The 18700-nt window shown below is 45.2% G+C and overlaps 1 protein-coding gene across 1 annotated transcript in view; it reads left to right on the top strand.

Annotated features, from left to right (window-relative positions):
- The window catches only part of LOC142582166 (TBC1 domain family member 5-like), a 134234-nt gene extending 121399 nt beyond the window's left edge, over positions 1 to 12835 (top strand). The window contains exons 15-18 of the mRNA XM_075691560.1: positions 352 to 449; positions 1516 to 1778; positions 10115 to 10291; positions 10704 to 12835. Of these exons, the coding sequence (XP_075547675.1) occupies positions 352 to 449; positions 1516 to 1778; positions 10115 to 10291; positions 10704 to 11015 (850 nt within the window). The 3' untranslated portion in view covers positions 11016 to 12835. The remainder of the gene's footprint in view (positions 1 to 351; positions 450 to 1515; positions 1779 to 10114; positions 10292 to 10703) is intronic.
- Positions 12836 to 18700: the final 5865 nt, after the last annotated feature.

Below are 18700 nucleotides of genomic sequence, written 5' to 3'. Positions count from 1 at the left end.
GTTCACAAGTTATGATGCATTGGCGTATCATGTCTTTCATATTACATATCTGAGTCAATTACGCTCCACTAGAAAACAAGCCAAACGCTGGATGGAACAAGACACCAAATAAAATGCACAGTTTAATCGTGGCTTGATTCTACTCAAGATATAAAATTATATATATTTTTTTCTACAGTTTCTCATTTCCAATGCTCCAGGATGCTGTCAATTGAAAGTAGTTGCTGTCGTATCATGCCAAACTGCCACTCTTACGGTGTCATTGATGGCGTCTGATGGTGCCTTATGTTGCCATTAGCTTGGCAATAGATCATACTGACATTGTGTGCATCCTGCTTGTCTTTCTTTCAGGCCTGTAGGTCGGCCCAATACCTTGGGGATTCAGGCATCGAGCTCAAGAGCCAGCAGTGAACCAACGACCTTGGAGTCCGGCTCTGAAGTTTCTGATGGTGAGAATGACATGAAAGAGAACTTGAAACTTGCATCACTGCAATGGCAATCTGTTTTTCATTGCTATTTCAAGCGGTTTCGAAATTCTGAGGTGAAATGTGCAGTGCACTGTACGCCATTAGGTTCACTTTGAGGATCATGCTCAGGCACTTCAGTGTTTCTGATGAAATATGCAGTTGCTGTATGGTGCCGTTAACTTGGCAATAGATCATGCTCTACAGCAGTGTGTCAGAACGGAAACAAAATGACATCTTTAACTGGAACGACAAGGTAACCAAAACATTATTTATTATTTTGCTTTGGAGTGAAACCAAAATATTTTTTATCGGTTTTTGGTTCAATGGAAAAATCGGCAATCCGAAACAACCGACGTCAGGCAATGTCAGCATTAGTGCGTATCTCAGGTAGGGATAGTGCGAGTGATAGCCAGTCAAGCGCTCCATTAATCTAAGCTTGCCACTCGGTGCACTAGCAGATCGGCATCGTAGCAAAATCCAGTACTTGCATGCTGAAGAGCTTGTCGTTTCGTTTTCCACGGGTACAACGCTTTGTTACCAAAGTTTTATCGTTCGTTTTAGTTTTATCGGAACAGAGGTCTGGCATATTGATGAGTACACTTGATGACGTGCTGCTTCTGGGGTTATGCTCATTGCCTTGACGTTAAATTAATGAAAACAATAAACACTATGTTTTTATCGTTACTTTGCTTTGGAAATTTTTGCATGCAAACATAAACCATTGTGAACCATTATGGATCATCTTTTTATTTGTTCTGGAACAGAACTTTTTTCAGTGGGACAAAACCAAAACGAAAAACATTTCATTCTGACACCCTGCTCTACAGTGCTGCTAGATTGGTTCATTTGACAGAGTGTGCTCGAATCTCTATTGCTCATGGTATCCCACTCAGAAGACAAATTACTCTGTTTAGAGGAAAACAGCATGCAAAACCCATTTGCCCAGCTCGGTGTTAAGCTCCTAGACAAACTTGGCCTGCTTGCACAGGCAAACAGCAGGCAGCGTATTGATAAGCAGCCAAGCCATTTAGTCGGCAAATCATTGCAGAAGAGAGTGCGGCTTCAAGAAGCAAGGGGCGTGCGGCACCACTGCGATCCCAACCTAAGCACAACCAGGTGTGGTCATTCCGGGGCATCAAGAAGAACCCCATCACCCAGAGCCTAAGCCTGTTAGCCAGCAGTGGCAGCGAGGGTGACCAGCATGAAAAGGAGATGGTCCAGCTAAATTCCACTGTTGCCATGCGCCATGGCAGCATAGAAGGGAGTGAGGTGCCACCGTGGCAGAGGCACAATTCTGTAGCAGATAATCAAGTGAGTCACATTCTTTGTTTTGCTGTATATTAATTGGTGGTATTTCCTAGAAGAGCTGTACTTGAACTGTACAACATTTCTTGTAGCTTAGCAGTAGGGTCGGCTTTTAAAAACTGTTTCTTGAATATACTTTAAAATTTTGATAGAATTTTGCATGTTCACGGACTTCTCTTGCGTCAGAAGACAAATTTTTAGAGGTGACCAGGCAGTGTCTTGCGTGCTTGATCTTTGCAGTGATGTCAAATCCATTAAACTGCCTAGTAGATGAATAATGATTACAGCAGGGGCTCTCAAGCATGTTGGTCCCAGGGAACTCTACTAAGCTCCATGAAGTGTGAAGAAATACTCCCCCTAGAGGCACAACACGTTTGAAGCCAACAGTGGTAGTGGACAGGCCAGTGTAGAGTTGAGGCTAGGTGTAGCGCACAACACATTTGGGGCCAGTGGTGGTGGTGGGCAGGCTATTTTTATGGTGACATGCAACCTACGTGGTGCATACTGGGTGCAATTGTCATCAGCCAAGACAAGACAGCACTGGAATCAAGGCATGCTAATAAAGAATGACGGTTTTCAGTGCATATTGCACGGCGACACTTATAACATGTCATCACAAGAGGTCTTAGAATTAGTGACGACTCTACTTTCAGGGTGTCTACCAACCGGGAAACCCGGGAATTCTCAGGGATCTTAAGTAGTCTAGAAATATTCAGAGAAAGCTCGGAATTTGTGCTTCTATTAGGGAAATTTAGCTGTAACTTTAGTGAAAGGGAACGAAACTCACGGTAATGCTGGCTCGAGTAACAGAGAGGAATCGCCATGAATCGTCTTTGACGCTCTATTGTTGGCTGGAGGAGTTGCCAGTGTACTATCAACGGCTGACTTTCCGGACGCCCGATAATTTGAACGGCTTCGCGGCACCACCACGTACCCCATAGAGTCAATGTATAAGAACGTCTCCGAAAATGTATCTGAAATTTCGGACGCAAGAACCCTTCGCCGTCCGATTTTCCGGACTTTTTGCCGTGACCGCGGGTCCGAAACGGCATTAATCAAAGCCACCACCGCTGCCGTTTTGATTACCTCGCCGCCTCGAACCAGCGCTCTCGCAAAGCAGATCCGCTGGCAGCCGTAGCCACCACTGCGGCAACGCTAGGCCTAGCTGCTTCGACGTTCGCTATTAAGCTTCTTTCCGTTGGGTGCCGTGTTTTTCATTGAAAGAATTCGCCGCTGTCAGCAACAGCACTGACTCCACCTTTGTGGTCCTTGCGATTGACTTCGAAGCTCGGAAAGCATAATGCTTTGCATAATGCCGGTTTTCGAAAGTCAGCTTCGCCTCAATACAGCAGTATCACGCTGTGAAGCATACGCGAAAGTATTGCGGTGAAGCATAACAAGTGTGGGAAGGGTCAATTGTCACGGGACACAAGATTTTTTAGTTTTTATGACGTGCGGTTATAGACGCAGAGGCCTCGGTCTCGAAAGTTTTGTCAGTTTTCTACACCTGTCTTGACCCACTTGTCTTGATGCATGATATGCCTTCTGAAGGAAATTTGCGTTTATTTAGACCTTTCCATGCACCTCAGCAATAGCCGTGTGTGCTGGTGACACGAGCCAAGATGCCAGAATCCCCCCATGCCTTTCACTTCTGCACATTCCATGCTTGTCAAGCGTGGCATTGCAAAGTCATGTTTTCAAAATGCCCTAGTAAAATCGTGCCATCATTTGATGTAATACAGTTATCAAAACCAGGTGGTGCACTTCCAGGCAGCAGGCTGCCCAACCGATCTTCTCATTGCTGTATCAGAGAACCTGTTAAGAGATATCATAAATTTAGGCTGCAGCGAAGCCACTGAAAGGCACAAGGAAAAAAAAAAAGAAAGGCTGCGGTTGTCCTTTACCTGCATCGCATTTCACCTAACCTCAAAAAAGTGGGTTCTCGTGCCAGTGTGAATGTTGTTTTTCCCGCACCCGATAAACTCTCAAAAGTCTGCCACATTGTAAACTCCAGCAACGCAAGGAAGGAGGGTTGTGCCAAGAAGTACCAAAAACGTTTTGTACCGTGTAGCAGCAATGTTGTGTACAGGTTTCCCGTATCTTGTGGCAAGCACTACACGGGGCAAACTGGTCGATGCCTTAACGACCAGCTACGGGAACATAACAACAATGTGAACAACACTGCATCCGGTCATCTGAGCATTCATTGCGAAGACTGCACACAAAAAAGAAAAAAGAATAAGAAAGTGCCGTGTTATCCCATTTTCAGTCATTGCAGCATGTTGTCAGATAATCTCACAAAAATCACTAGCGAGATTATTGAAGCCCATGAAATCCACAAATTGAAAGATAAATGCATAAGCCCTGCCTCAATAGCTCTGTAAGAAAAAGAACTGCGCATTCTTAAAGATCAATAGGAAACACGTGCAGAGCTGTTCGTGTGTCACTGTAGCCCTGTGCTCAGGTACTGACATTCTTGCCAATTTTGTGTTTGTTTTTCATTTGAGATTGATTGCCACCATATTTAAGCAGTGAAAATCACCTCAATAAAACTAGTTGTAGGTCGGTGCTGTGTATGTGCACTCATCTCATCTTTGTCCTTTGCACTGTTGAAAAAGAATGTCACACCAACTTGCCCAAGCTTCTACAGTCTTCGCGAATAAAACGCTACTCCGTACTATTCAAACTGGATTAAGTCATTTTTTATTTTTGTAACATGCTTGATAGAGAGTGACAGCATCTGGCGACATGTCAGGCCATCTTGACATAAAAAAAAGTTCTGGGTCACTCAAGGAATTTCGCAAAGGCACTCAGGGAAAACCTGAAAAGCTGAAAACTCAGGGGGGCGCGACATCACTGCCGACATGAGCTTACCTCATCTTTTTGCACAGGTGCTTTTCGAAGCCCTACTGATTCCATGGCCCGGCGACAGTTTCTTCGATGTGGCTGGGAACCTGCCACCGCGTTCAGTTTCTATGTGGCAAACGGACGCGTGCTTCGCCAGACAATCATCGCCTTTCTCGGATATCAACGAACAGCCGCCTAGTTTGGGTGCAATCATTCATCTGGCCTGGCAACCGTCTATGTCAACTGATACAAGGGAGGTGGAGGCACTACTTAAGCTGCGCTTCGACGGACTGCTGCTGGGGCGTGACATCACTGTCAACATGAGCTTACCTTGTCTTTTTGCACAGGCGCTTTTCGGAGCTCTACTGATTCCGTGGCCCGGCGGCGGTTTCTTCGATTTGGCTGGGAATCTGCCACCGCCTTCAGTTTCTACGCGGCAAACGGACGCATGCTTTGCCGCACAATCATCGCCTTTCCCGGATATCAACGAACAGCCGCCTACTTTAGATATATTCATTCATCTGGCCTGGCAACCGCCTATGTCACCTGATACAAGGGGGGCAGAGGCACTACTTAAGCTGTGCTTCGATGGACTGCTGCCGGGGCGCTACATTGCTGTCAACATGAGCTTACCTAGTCTTTTTGCACAGGTTAGTTACCGAACCCCTGCATCTTGTTACCGGTCTTCTGACCAATGTGTGATTGCGGTGTTGTGCCCTGACAGTCGATCTATTGGAGTACGTGAGAAAATGTATCAGTTTACGTGCTTTTGCCTACTGTGCTTTCTCTGGATTATGTTTACTTCTCTTCGGGGATGTCGAATTAAACCCTGGCCCTGATCCAGATGCTGGTAATACTGAAGGAAGTGCTAGTATTGAAGGCATTTATGCTGTTGTCCGCAGGTTTGAGCAAGGGCAGACTCGTTTTTTCTCCGAGCTTGAAGATGTCAAGACAGAACAGTCTGTTTTCGCTCTTTTGCTACAAGATCTACAGAACACAGTCGCTGTTATTCAATGTGACCTACTTTCAGCCAAAGAAGAGTCCTCAGAAAATCTGCGAAAAATGGTCGAAATTAAAACGTCCCTTGAGGATACAAACAACAGGTTGCGCAGAAATAACTTAATAGTTTTTGGCCTATCTGATTGCGAAAATGAAAGTTGGAGAGAGACTAAGAAAAAATCCATCGCATTTTTTGGAACATCGCGTTTTTTTGGAGCTCAAACAGACTATCACAACAGAAGATATTGAACAATGCTCATAGGCTGGGAACGTCTCTTGAGGGAACGAATCCGCCAATTATTGTCAATTTCTGTAGATTTAAAGTTAAGGAACAACTTTTGTTGTGCGGATCCAAGCTGAAAGATAAGGAATACGCAATTCGAGAGGATTTCAGTCCTGCTATCAGATATGCATGATCAAAACTGGTTGAATATGCTTTAGCCACAAACCTCTCATTTAAGCTACGTTTCGATAAACTGCACATGGGCAACAAAATCTTTGGCTATGATAGCGGAAAAAAGCTGGTAACCGAAATAATAAGATAGCTAAAGGTCAAGCATTGTGCAGAACCTAAAACCTTGCGTACTGGCACGAAAAATAACACTTCTTGTTACCTGTGGGGATGCGCGACTCTCGCGCGTCCCCTGATGTTTTTCCCGCATAGCGCGTCTCCTGTACCCCCGCTTCGCCGCGTGGCCTGCGTGACGCCTGCGCCGACCGATGTGATTGAAGCGCAGTGCGAGAGATGGCGCGAGTGTTGCGCTGCTAACGCCGCCGACAGGCGAGGTTACCTGGGCGCTGAAGGGAAGGCGCTTGCTCTTGGGGGTTCGAGACAGCAAGCAGTACGGACGTGCCGTGCCGCGCGTGGAGCGACCCTCTTCCCCGGCGCGTCGGCGAACGGCGTGGACATCCCGCCCGCCGCCGACGGATGCTTCTGCGAGACCGCCTCGCGTGGCCGCCTTCGAACGCGCCACGATTCGCGTGACCATACACGCGAAGGACCAGGCGTTGGGGTCCAGCATGGGGCGAACATATTCGCTCGCTTCCGGTCGCGGTGAGTCAGACTTCTAGATTTGTCGCGCGCCCATCGACATGTTTTGTGGATAGCAACTCGGCTAGCAGGCACTGATCTATGAAAGGTGCAATAAATGCCCTTGTGATTGTTTGCACTACTGTGTTGTCGTTCCTTTGTCCCAAGAGCACGGGTGCGAGAGACCCCACATACCTTACACTTAATCTTTTGTTAGTTAACTGCCGAAGCTTGAAAAATAAGGTAGATGAGTTTGCAGCTTTACTTTCCACTGTCCAACCGCACATAGTGATCAGAATTGAATCCTGGCTTCATGAATCCATCGGAAATAACGAGGTATTTCCGTGTGGTTATGATGTTTACCGGTGTGACAGAAACACTCATGGTGGTGGCGTTTTTCTTCTCATTAGTGACTGTCTTCAGAGTACTGAACTCCCTACTTCTTTAAATCATTCTGAATCCATATGGTGCAGGGTTAAAATGAGCAATGGCGATTCCCTCGCTGTTGGGTCTTTTTGCCGGTCTCCTAGTTCTTGTAATACGAAATCATTTACTGAGCTATCATACTTTTTAACTACCGTATAATGCGGAATATAGGTCGAGGTGGAATATAGGTCGACCCCCTTACATTGAAGCAAAGAACTCAACATAAAAATTATAAGGCACGAAACTTCGTTTTATTTAGCGGTGCCGCCAGACTCGTCACCTGCTCATTCGTTTGAGCTGTCTGAACTCTCGTCCGAAGACGACTGCTTTTCACTGGCTGCATCCCACAACATGTCATCCTCGGTGCCGTCCAAGGAGTTGCTAATGCAACACTTCTTGAATGCCCGCACCACCATATCGTCAGGCAGCGAGCGCCAGGCCTGCGACACCCATGTGGCCACAGCAAGCCTGTGGCATGTGGCGTGTTTTGCGTTGTCAGGATTGGGGGCTCAATCCCATCGCTCGTGATCCATTGTCAAGATTGAAGTCCGGCATGAATTAGAAGGTAGCTGGCCCATGCCATCGTCCAACTTATCCACGCTGAGGACGTTGATGAAGGGAAGGACTGCTTCTCGTCCAGAATGAGGAATAGGGGTTTATTTTTAATATTTACATGCATTCATCAGTCTAGCATGACTGCGAGGGAAAGAACGTCAGTCTAACACGACTGCTTGAGAGAGCGTCTCAGTCCAACATGACTGCTTAAGAAAAGTGGGTCGAGCATCCGCACAACAGCGGCTTATAAGCACTCGGTCCCCCCTTGATTCCAAGGGGACGGAAACGTTCGTCCAGTCATTGTAAACACGCCGCCTCCCCCCGGGACTGCTTACACACACACGCACACACACACACAAGTGCACGGTCCGGAGCCGACGTCACAGGGGCTTCGTAGAACTCGGAGCTGACCTGGGTAGCACGCCCGGGTAGCCATTGTCCTGCGTCTTGGTCGGCGCGTGGGGAGGGGCCTTCGTCGATGTTCCCGCGGCAACTCCCCCACTCATAGCAGAACAGGGCGGCATTGGTGGGTTCGGTAACAATAGTTGGCCCGCCGAACGCATTCAGTCACAATGACGACTTAGTGACGCCGTGGCTAGAGGTTTGCGGTGGCGCTCCAGAAGGCGTTGACGCTTGTTGTCGCAACTGGCTGGCAACACTTGCAGCTCAGCTGGGCCGTTCTTAACAGCGTCCAAGCCTTGGGGTGGCGCCACCATCAAAACGACGACAGCGCACCGCCGGCAGCGGTAATCGAAACGCCAGCTAAGCCTTTATTATGTAAACTTTATTTGCAACGCATCAAACCCGCACGTACAGGAAAACATTTCTATCTGAAATTATAAATTTTTTGAAGCAAATTCAGCTTAAACGCCGAAAATTTTTATAACGTGACTTCTCGAATGGTTAACTGCGTGAGAGCAGGCATTTTGGACCAGAAGTTGAACAGTCGCGACAGAATTCGCCCTTGTGAAAGCTACGTGTTTCTGCTCAAACAGGAAGCACTGGCAAGTTGCAGTTTATGAATATCGTGAACGAAGTGACATGACATCTTCAGCTGCAAAAGTGGAGGGACTTTAGCAACATACCAGTGTGCGGCGGCATTATGTGGTCGGATGTGTGTCTTCAATCAGCGGCGGACCAAACGGTGCGGCGGACAGCTTGCGTTCACCAGAAATCTGTGGCGAGACTGTACGTAGTATCTTTTTGCACATAAACAGCTATGCATGTTACGCACCAGTATATCTTTAAAACGCCATTCATGTGCTTTTTATTTCATGTAAGCATCGATGATGTTATAATAAAGCTGTTTATTGGGAGCAAGTAGGGTGATTAATTAGCGTTGTGATTTCTCTCTGCCTATGAAGCCGTGCCAACCTTCAAAGGTAAATAAGAATATATTTAGGGCTATATTTAGGATAGGAGGTAGGGCTAGTCAAGCTGCATTAGCGCAGCTTTTTTCCCACTTTCCACGCCACAACTGTTCTGTGTAAAAACACACTGTACTGTTGGTGGTGAAAATAAACTTCAACTTCATATATAATTGGATATATATCAAAGGTAAATAAGAATATATATATATATATATATATATATATAGTGGGATATACCATGGCCAAAGCAAGCGGGTAGCACAAAAGCAATAGCAGAATCAGACGACGCTGGTGTCGGTTGTCTGCTGTGCGGTATTCCTTACAAGCGTAATTGCGCTTTCGATACGCATGTAACTTTCTAAGCAACTAAAAATTATTCAGACGTTGCCCATCATTTTTAAATTTAGATTGTAAGGGAATAATATTCAAAACATTATCTATTATTAGTAAGTAAACATTTTTCTGGTATCAGTGCAACTATTGTTAGAATCCAGGCGGCGCTAGCGTCGCCTGCTAAAATCGGCCTCATTGGCCCTATGGGAATATCACGGGCTTGGCCACAGTGGCGAGAGGTGGCCTGCGCAGCTGGCCAGTTGGGGTCGTTGGGTTGTCGCCGGCCATCCACTGATTATATTGTTCACGGACATGGTCTTGAAAGGGTTTGTTGAGCACGACGTCCAGTGGCTGAAGTGTTGACGTTATGCCTCCCGGAATGACGGCGAGTTCCGTCCTCCCGTCGCGGAGTGCCTGCTTCCCACCTGCGCTCAACTGCCCGCGAAAGGCATCCAAGACGAGCATGCTCGGACACCGCAGAAGTGCGCCGGGTCGCTGATTCCGGACGGTCTTAATCCAATTGAGCATGAGGGCCTCATCCATATAGCCCTTGTCATTCACGCGAACGACAATATCCCGCGGGAAAGCCTCTTTTGGCAGCGTCTTCCTCTTGAATATTATGTATGGGGGCAGCTTTCTGCCGTCTGCAGTACACGCAAGCATCACCGTAAAGCGCGAATGCTTGTTCCCCGTAGAAAGAAGCTTGACTTCCTTTGCGCCGCTTTTTGCATTGCTCTGTCACTACATACACAACCTTACTATGTTCTTCCCTGAACTTGCAGAAAACGCCAACTGAGGAAATCCAGGAATTGCGCAAGCAGGTTTTCGACATGCAGCAGGTGATGGAGTCATGCTGTCACCAGATGAGTGATCACCTGGCGCTGCTTCAGGAGTCGATGCTGTCACAACAACTGCAAAGAGAAGATGAAGTCATGCTGGCCATCGCTCGTCTAAAAAGGGTGGGAAATACATTTGTGACCCTTCATGTTGTCACGGCGTTGTCCATGAAATGCCACTCTTCAATTCAGCAATTTGACACGCCCATGCACCAGCTAAAAAAAAAATTAATATAAATGATGTTTTACATGCCAAAACCGCGATATGGTTATGAGGCATGCCATAGTGGGGGTCTGCAATGATTTCAACCACCTGGGATTCTTTAATGTGCATTTAAATCTAAGTACACGACTGTTTTCGCATTTCACCCCTGTCGAAATGTGGCCGCCGTGGCTGGGATTCGATCCCACAACCTTGTGCTTAGCAGCCCAACACCATAGCTGCCGAATGAGAATGCAGTGGCTGCACATGGACAGGGAAAAAGGGTACTGCATGCTAGACTTTGACCTGTGCTGGGTGTTGCTTTCCTTCCAGGTGCGGGACACCCTCAAAGGTGCAGTCGAGTGCATCGATGTAGGAAAGGAGGACGATGATGCTCAGGGGGAATACGTGACTGAAGGTTGGACTTTGTTGTCAAGTGACGAACAGCTAGAACAGCAGCAGCAGCCCAGCCTACTGGACACTGATGGAGACTCACTCATCTCTTGGGACAGCCAGGAGAAAGCAAGGGAAGGTGACAGCCATCATGCCCTGGAGGCCAAAAGGAAGCTCTTCAAGGCCCTTGTGCACAATCAGAAGCCTGCAACTGCACTCGGGGATGGGATGGCAGCCTCATCACTGAGCTGATTTTGTTTTGAGTGGTCTGTGCCAGACAATGTACCATTGTGGACTTGTACATGACGTCGAATGAAGACAGAAAGTAGCATAGAGCATGCAACTGTGATGATTTGCTGTGCTGCTTTTGCCTTGATAGGTTGGGGGATCTGCTTCTCTCAGCGCTTCTGTTGTGCTCAGACTTGAGATGTATGGCTGAGAACTGTAAGTGTACAGTGGCTTAGAAAGGTAGGCTGACATCTTCATAAATGGATGCATCCTTCTCTAGGTAGCCTTTTCATCCTTACCTTATTAGTGTCTTGGGGCTAATATGGTCATAGCAGTGGGACATTGGTTGGATGGTAGCAATCTGAAAGAAAAACGCTGTAATACTTATAAAGATGTGACACCAGCTCTGCTTTTCCTTTATTTTTGTCTTATTATTTTTGTCGTCCTTTCTTTTCCTTTGTAGGCTTATGTTGCATAAAGCAAATGTCACATGCTGTCATCACATCAGGCCCATTGAACTAGCACATAACATCTAAAGCATGCCTTGACAAAGAGAGGTTCACTCTGTGTGAATGCTGACTGGCCCTTCTGGAGTGCTTGTTTTTGTTCAACCTTGCTCTCCCTGTACACTTGGGTTGTGATCATTGAAGTTACAATCTGGACATTGTTTTTAATGCTTTATGTATAGAGACTGTAGGTAGAGTGCATAAGTAGGCATGTACACCAATTCAGGATTGTCCAACCTTACTGTGCCTGTTATGTGCAAAACCTCTACTTGTTGAATGTGGCTAAGCAGACAAGTGGTGCTGCTGTAAAGAAAAGCTGTCGTAATTGAATTGTGTCACTAGTGCTTACACCGTGGATAACTAGACTGGGAACATAGTAGCAAGCAAATTATTCTCAGTGAAGGTAGAGGGTAGAAGGTAGAGGTAGAGGACAACCTGCTCTTGCTGGGCTCAGTCCTTCGGGAGGTCTGTAGGTTGGACTTGTGAATCAATGTCTTGCAACAAAACATACTGAAGAAGAGGAAAAGAACAAAAAGCTGTTTCAGTACATTGCTTCCAACTTTCATAGTTGTAAAACAACACGGATAGCTGTTTTTTGACTACTTGCTAGTTGCTGAAAGCTGCCCCTGTGGACAAATGGGAAAGGGAACACTCAATTTGTCGTCTAATAACAATTTCAGCTGTCATCTATGTTTGCCCTTCTGCTGCCTACAATATAGTTCTCATGATAACAAGTATACCTGATGGCATTTTTCTGATTCAGTGCAAGAATGAGGAAAACTACAGGCATTATATGTAAATCTGGTGTTCCCTTTCATATTGGTACATGTGCTAATGAGTTAAGAGCATAGTGTAGGCTTGAACCTAAAAAGACAACTTAAGAAGCTTATTTAATAGCCAGAGGCACAGCTGTGACATAACTTTACCTTTAGTGTTGCACAGTCGGTCTTTGTTATGTGGAGTTGTCCTAAGAAAACTTGGACAACTGTATGTGCTCCTGTTACTTGCCTCATGTGGTTGACGGCAAGGAGCACTTGCATTTCTTCTGGTTTGTTTTATTGAGTAGTTATCCACATGCATTAGCCTTCTGTTCATGCAAGAGAATACTGTGAACTATTCCACTTACTCAAGCTTTGAGCTGCACATAGCAAACAGTTTCCGCAAGGTCTGCTTTACGCTAGCTGTTCCTGCAATGGCACTTTAGCTTCACATGTATTACTATCAAAGAGTCAGCAAACTTATGGCATTGAGTGCTAATTAATGAATATGTTGGGTGATGTAAAATACAACTTCAAATAATAAAGAAATGTCCCTTCAGCCCTTTGGGCTTGCCACCTACTTATAGTGTGTGCACATCTGCAAGAATTAATGCATCCACACCACGGCCCACAGAAGCCTGTGATAACAAGCGCCACAAAAGAGTGCTGAATCTTCTCCCCGTCTTGAGGTGAAACCAGAATTTATTCTCTGCACTTCGTCTTGTGGCCACCGCAATGCAGAATAAATGTCCAGGTTGTGTGAAAACAGCTTTGCAGCTGCTGTCTCCTGTAGAATGTGTTGATGGCAGTGCATCCTTTGTCAAAAGTTATGAAGCCACATGTGTTAACAGACCAGTCATCATGCTAACTATTGGGAATTCTCCAGAACTTTCTTTTTTGCAATACTCTAGACATCAATAGGAACTGTGTTCTGTACTTTCCAGAGTTGTAGAACATGAAATGCACTATAGAAGCCTACCATCCAGTGCTATCTTCTACATGGCTTATGGATGTTGGACTGTTAACTTAAACACGTCGAATAGGCCCGCAGCAGCCAGTGACCAAGGGTACTACAAGGATAAAGGCAAGCGCCCTCTTGCCTATGTTCCATCTTTGTCCTTGGTGATGGAACATTTACCACCACTGTAACAAAGCTTCGATACTACCCAAGTACTGTGCATGAAAGATCACTCACAATAAATCAACTTTACCCGCCGTGGTTGCTCAGTGGCTATGGTGTTGAGTTGCTGAGCAGGAGGTCGCGGGATCGAATCCCGGCCACGGCGGCCGCATTTTGATGGGGGCAAAATGCAAAAACACCCGTGTACTTAGATTTAGGTGCACGTTAAAGAACCCCAGGTGGTCGAAATTTCCGGAGTCCTCCACTACGGCGTGCCTCATAATCAGAAAGTGGTTTTGGCACATTAAACCCCATAATTTTATTAAATCAACTTTGTTCAAGTACAGTTTTATGTCCTGCTATTTCCAGGCATGGTAGACATCAGGGGCATCTTTTGAACTTTGAAGTTTATTTCTCCTGCATGCTTAGAGGAGTGGGAGCAGAGGCTACATAGCCTGACAAAAAATTCTTGCTCCTATTTCAGTTCGGCACACAGGCCAATGAATATGACACAATATAATATTGCACCTCTAGTCATTACAAGAAAAAAGCTTTCACAGCAGAAGAAGAATGAGGAAAAAAACCACAACTGTGGCATAAGTCATGGTATGTACATTGTCAACATTCACACAACTAAGGTAACACAGACTTGCCTTAAGGTGAAATAAAGCAAATACATTTGTATCACACAATGCAAAATGACAAAGTGTGGCAAAGTTATGCAAACTCAATAGTATAATAAAATGTCAGGATGGACTTGACCGTACTACTAGAATGTATATGATCAGAATCTGAGACCGTGTAAGCAATTTAGCAATGCAGGTACTTGGTATTCTATGTGTTTACCATAATTTGTCCTCAGTGTTGGGTGCTTTCTTGTGTTGCTGATGTATGTTGTACTTCGTATGTGCTGATGTAGTCTGAAAACATCCAGGCCTGCCTTGCATAACCTATTGCAGAAGCTTGAAACAGTGTAGTTGTGTTACTTTTAGCATTGAATATTTTTTGGAAAGTAGTTCTGTTTTTAAGTCCCTGATAAGGCCATGATATTGTTTGAATGCTCGTAGAACTCTTTTTTGTAGTTATTATAATTAGGTCATGTGGTCGTACCCCATACCAGAGTACAGTATGCTGCTCCAGAATAGAACAGCGCATAATATGTATAATGCATTTTGTTACCATTTTGGTAGGACTTTGCTGAGTTTGTATAAGCATCCAACAATTCTACTAACTTCTACTGTTAGCTTTTCTACGTGTGTATTCCACGTCAAGCCTTCAGTAAACCAAACTCCTAAAAACTTCTGACTCTGTGCTTGCTCTAACTCTGTGCCCTTGAACAAAATATTATTTTTGTGTTTACATGGCTTATTGATTGGAGCAAATATTATGTATTTCGTTTCACTAACATTTAGTTGCAGTTTATTGAACTATGCCAACCCGCCAGCCTATTTAGGTAATTATTGACCTGGTGCTGAAGTTCTTGAATGGATGTACCGCTAAAAAATTTTGAGTGTCAACTGCATACATTATTAGCTTGGGAGAACGTTCGATGTCACAAAGATTGTTTATATGAATTAGGAACAACAGAGGCCCAAGTATTTACTCCTGCACTACTCCTCTGGTTATAGTTGCATAAGCCAATTTAATGCACGGTTACTTATGCTAATGTATTGATGGTAGTTTGTTAGTCTTTCATTATCTTAAGAACCACTCCACGCACACTGTACTTGCTAAGTTTGTGCATGAGGACTTCATGACATACTGAATCAAATGCCTTCCTAAAATCTATAAACAAACTGAATGTGTAGAGCCTATGTTCAATGTTCTTAATTCATTTATAATAGTCAAATGGGCTGCTCCACAAGATTTATTTTTCTGGAAACATTGTACTCATTGATCACATTGTACTTGGCAAAGAGCCTGTACAACCGAGCATTTATTACATTCTCAATACTTTAGATAAAACTGGAAGAAAGGAAATTGGTCTGTAGTTAGTTAGTTGACGTTTATCACCTCCTTTGAGAACAGGACATATATTCAATATTTTTAAGCGGTCTGGAAAAGCGCCTGTTTCAAACACTAATTATGTAAGCCATGATTGGGCCTATAATATCACCTACATATTTTAAAGGTGTTAACCTCGTCGAAGCCAGCCGCTACACTATTCTTGATGTGATAGATTAATTACGTGACTTCCTCCAATGTCACAGGTTAAAACTACGTAGTTTGTAAGTCTCAATTAATTTATTGTAGAACAAGGCATTGTATTGTTATCATTTTTCTCTTCTGCAGTGGTCACAAAATACTCGTTCATCTTAGTAGCTGCTTCTCAGTCTGACAAGATGCCTGCACTAATTTGTATGCATAGCGGGGAAGCCTGTGTTTTTCTCTGACATTAGGTATTTTACTTCTTTGCACACCCTCCCAGAATGATTTTTTATCTTCGCAAGCAGTTGTTCATAATACCTTTACCTCGCGTACCTTAACTCAGTGGTCAATTTACTTCTGTGCTTTTTAAATTCAGAAAGTGCCTCTAAATTTCTAGATTGAACAGTAGTGAGGTACATTTTATTTTCAAATCTCGATCATTTTCAATAGTCCTGCATCAACCCACGGCTTTCTTGCTTGTTTTGGCCTCTGGTTTCTGGGACTCATTCCCAGGTAGCACACAAAGTGCTATAAACATCGATTGCAGGGCAACGTTGAATAAAATGGATTTCTGACCTTTTTCGACATCCCAAAGGCGCCTCGGACCAGTCAAATTATATCTTATTCTTAAAATCGCATAGAAAATGTTTTCAAAAATACTATATCTATCGTCTTCTCGAAACCCTAGTAAGACGATGTTTTTCACTGGAAAATATTTTTTTCTTATCACGGCGTAGTCATTGCTCCTCAGCCGTTCGAGGATTGACAAGATGATTGCAGCGCGGGAGGCCGAGCGGTATATTGTGAATTGCGTCAAGCGGACAAAGGAGCTTGGAATAACATGACGATTATCCGCCTTCTGTGAACCTTTTGTGCGGTACGTGGTGAATTTGTTGTTGCTGGTTATTGTTAGGAGATATCTGAATTTGCAAGCGGAGATGTTGGCAGTGGCAGCAGCATCCAGCGAGCATCGCTTACCTTGCTATTACAATTGTGCAGATAAGCGACTTGCACTCTATCCCGGATCGTCAAGCGCTGCCCGGTAAAGGAGCCATCTGCCGTTGCGGGTTGCTGGCCTTTCTTACCGCTGGAACCATCGTGCTGCACAGCACTCCGAGGGCTGTGTCGAACTGGTGCCTAGCTGCGGGCACAATCACCTCCGCAATCAGCTGCGCACAGAATCACCTAGCATCGGCTGCGTCTGCGCACCTGACTAAGGAATCGACTGCGGATAAATCACGAGCACCTGGAGGGGTGGTCATTTGGCAGCAGCGGCAGCATCCAGCAAGCATCGCTTACCTTGCTATTACAATTGTGCAGATAAGTACAGTGACTTGCACTCTATCCCGGATCGTCAAGCGCTGCCCTGTGAAGGAGCCATCGGATGTTGCGGGTTGCTGGCCTTTCTTAGCGCTGGAACCGTCGTGCTGCACAGCGCTCCGAGGGCTGTGTCAAACTGGTGCCTGGCTGCGTGCGCAATCACCTCCGCAATCAGCTGCGCACAGAATCACCTAGCACCGACTGCGTCTGCGCACCTGACTAAGGAATCGACTGCGGATAAATCACGAGCAGCTGGAGGGGTGGTCATTTGGCAGCAGCGGCAGCATTCAGCAAGCATTGCTTACGTTGCTATTACAATCGTGCACATACAGCGACTTGCACTCTATCCCAGATCGTCAAACGCTGCACGGTGAAGGAGCCATCGGACTGCTGGCTTTTCCTACTGCTGGAACCGTCGTGCTGCACAGGACTTCCGAGGGCTGTGTTGAACTGCTGCCTAGCTGCACACGGAATCACCTAGCACTGACTGTGTCTGCACACCTGACTAAGGAATCGACTGCAGATAAATCGAAGAGTACCTGGAGAGGCGGTCATTTGGCAGCGGCGGCATCATCCAGTGAGCATCGCTTACCTTGCTATTACAATTGTGCAGGTTAGTTTGTTCCTCTATTCTCTAGTGTAATGGTGCTTGTGCTGCTGTCGCTGCCAAAGACTTGCATATCTTACCTTATTGCTGGGTTTGTGGTAGTTCTTTTTTTTTTTTTTTTTTTTTTTGCTGTGGCGAAAAGAATGTCTCATGTCTGCTCCACTTGTGATGAGGCATTTCATGAAAATGAAGGGCATGTAACTTGTTTCGAGTGCGTGCACGAATATCATTTTGGAAAGTATGCAGGAATAGCAGAGAGGTCATACAAAGGGATGTCCGACGCTGCAAAGGAAACATGGCAATGCCAAAATTTCCGTAGCTTGGTATCAAGTGTTAGCTGCGCTGGGGCAAACAAGACAGACATGGAAATAAAAGCTATCCTTGAATCTATTAATCTAAAGCTAGAAAGCCTACCTCCCCTCATAGCTCGAGTGGAAGCTATGGAACAGTCTGTGACACACATGTCTGTCATTTTTGAAGAACTGAGAAATACAATCCGTGTGCAAGGAAATGAAATTAAAGTACTTGGAAAGCAGCTGCAGGATCTAGAGAAAAAGGAAGATGGGAACTGATCAGTTCAGGCTCAGCTTCAGCGAGAAGTGAACGAGCTGGAATTTCGAAATAGGCAGCCGAATTTTGAAATTCATGGGGTTTTCGTGCAAGGTGAAAACTTGCACAAAGTTTTAAATGAAGTTGCAGACCAGCTGGAAACGCCTCGTTTGATTGAGCACAACATTGCCTCGGTACACAGGCTGTGCCCGCACAGAAAGATAAAATACCTGGAATAATCGTGCATTTCACAAGGCAGGCGATCAGGGAATCGTGGTTGAACAAGAGGAGCAAACTAAAAGATAGCCATCCGCTCATCTTCATTCAGGAAAACTTGACCCGCCACAGCAGAGACCTGCTAGAAGCAACAAAAAACTGGGGCAAAGAAGCTGGGTTTAAATATGTTTGGTATGTGCATGGAAAGGTTCTATTGCGAATGTCTGATGGGGCCAATGCAATTCGCGTTCGATGCCGTGACCACCTTGACTACCTTCAGCCCAGATGATATGCCCAGCCAGCACTATTCTTGACCAAATAAATGCAGGGATCAATGACCACGATCTCTACTCGCCAGATGACTTGAAAAGCATAGTATCTAAAATTAGATCTCATACACTGAAATTTGTGCATCTAAACGCCATATCTGTTTGGAATAAAGCATTTCTTCTAAAAGAATGCTTTATTAAATTTTCTTTCAATTT

This window comes from Dermacentor variabilis, chromosome 5, assembly GCF_050947875.1.
Source record: "Dermacentor variabilis isolate Ectoservices chromosome 5, ASM5094787v1, whole genome shotgun sequence".
NCBI lineage: Eukaryota > Metazoa > Arthropoda > Arachnida > Ixodida > Ixodidae > Dermacentor > Dermacentor variabilis.
This window is presented reverse-complemented; position numbering and strand designations above follow the sequence as displayed.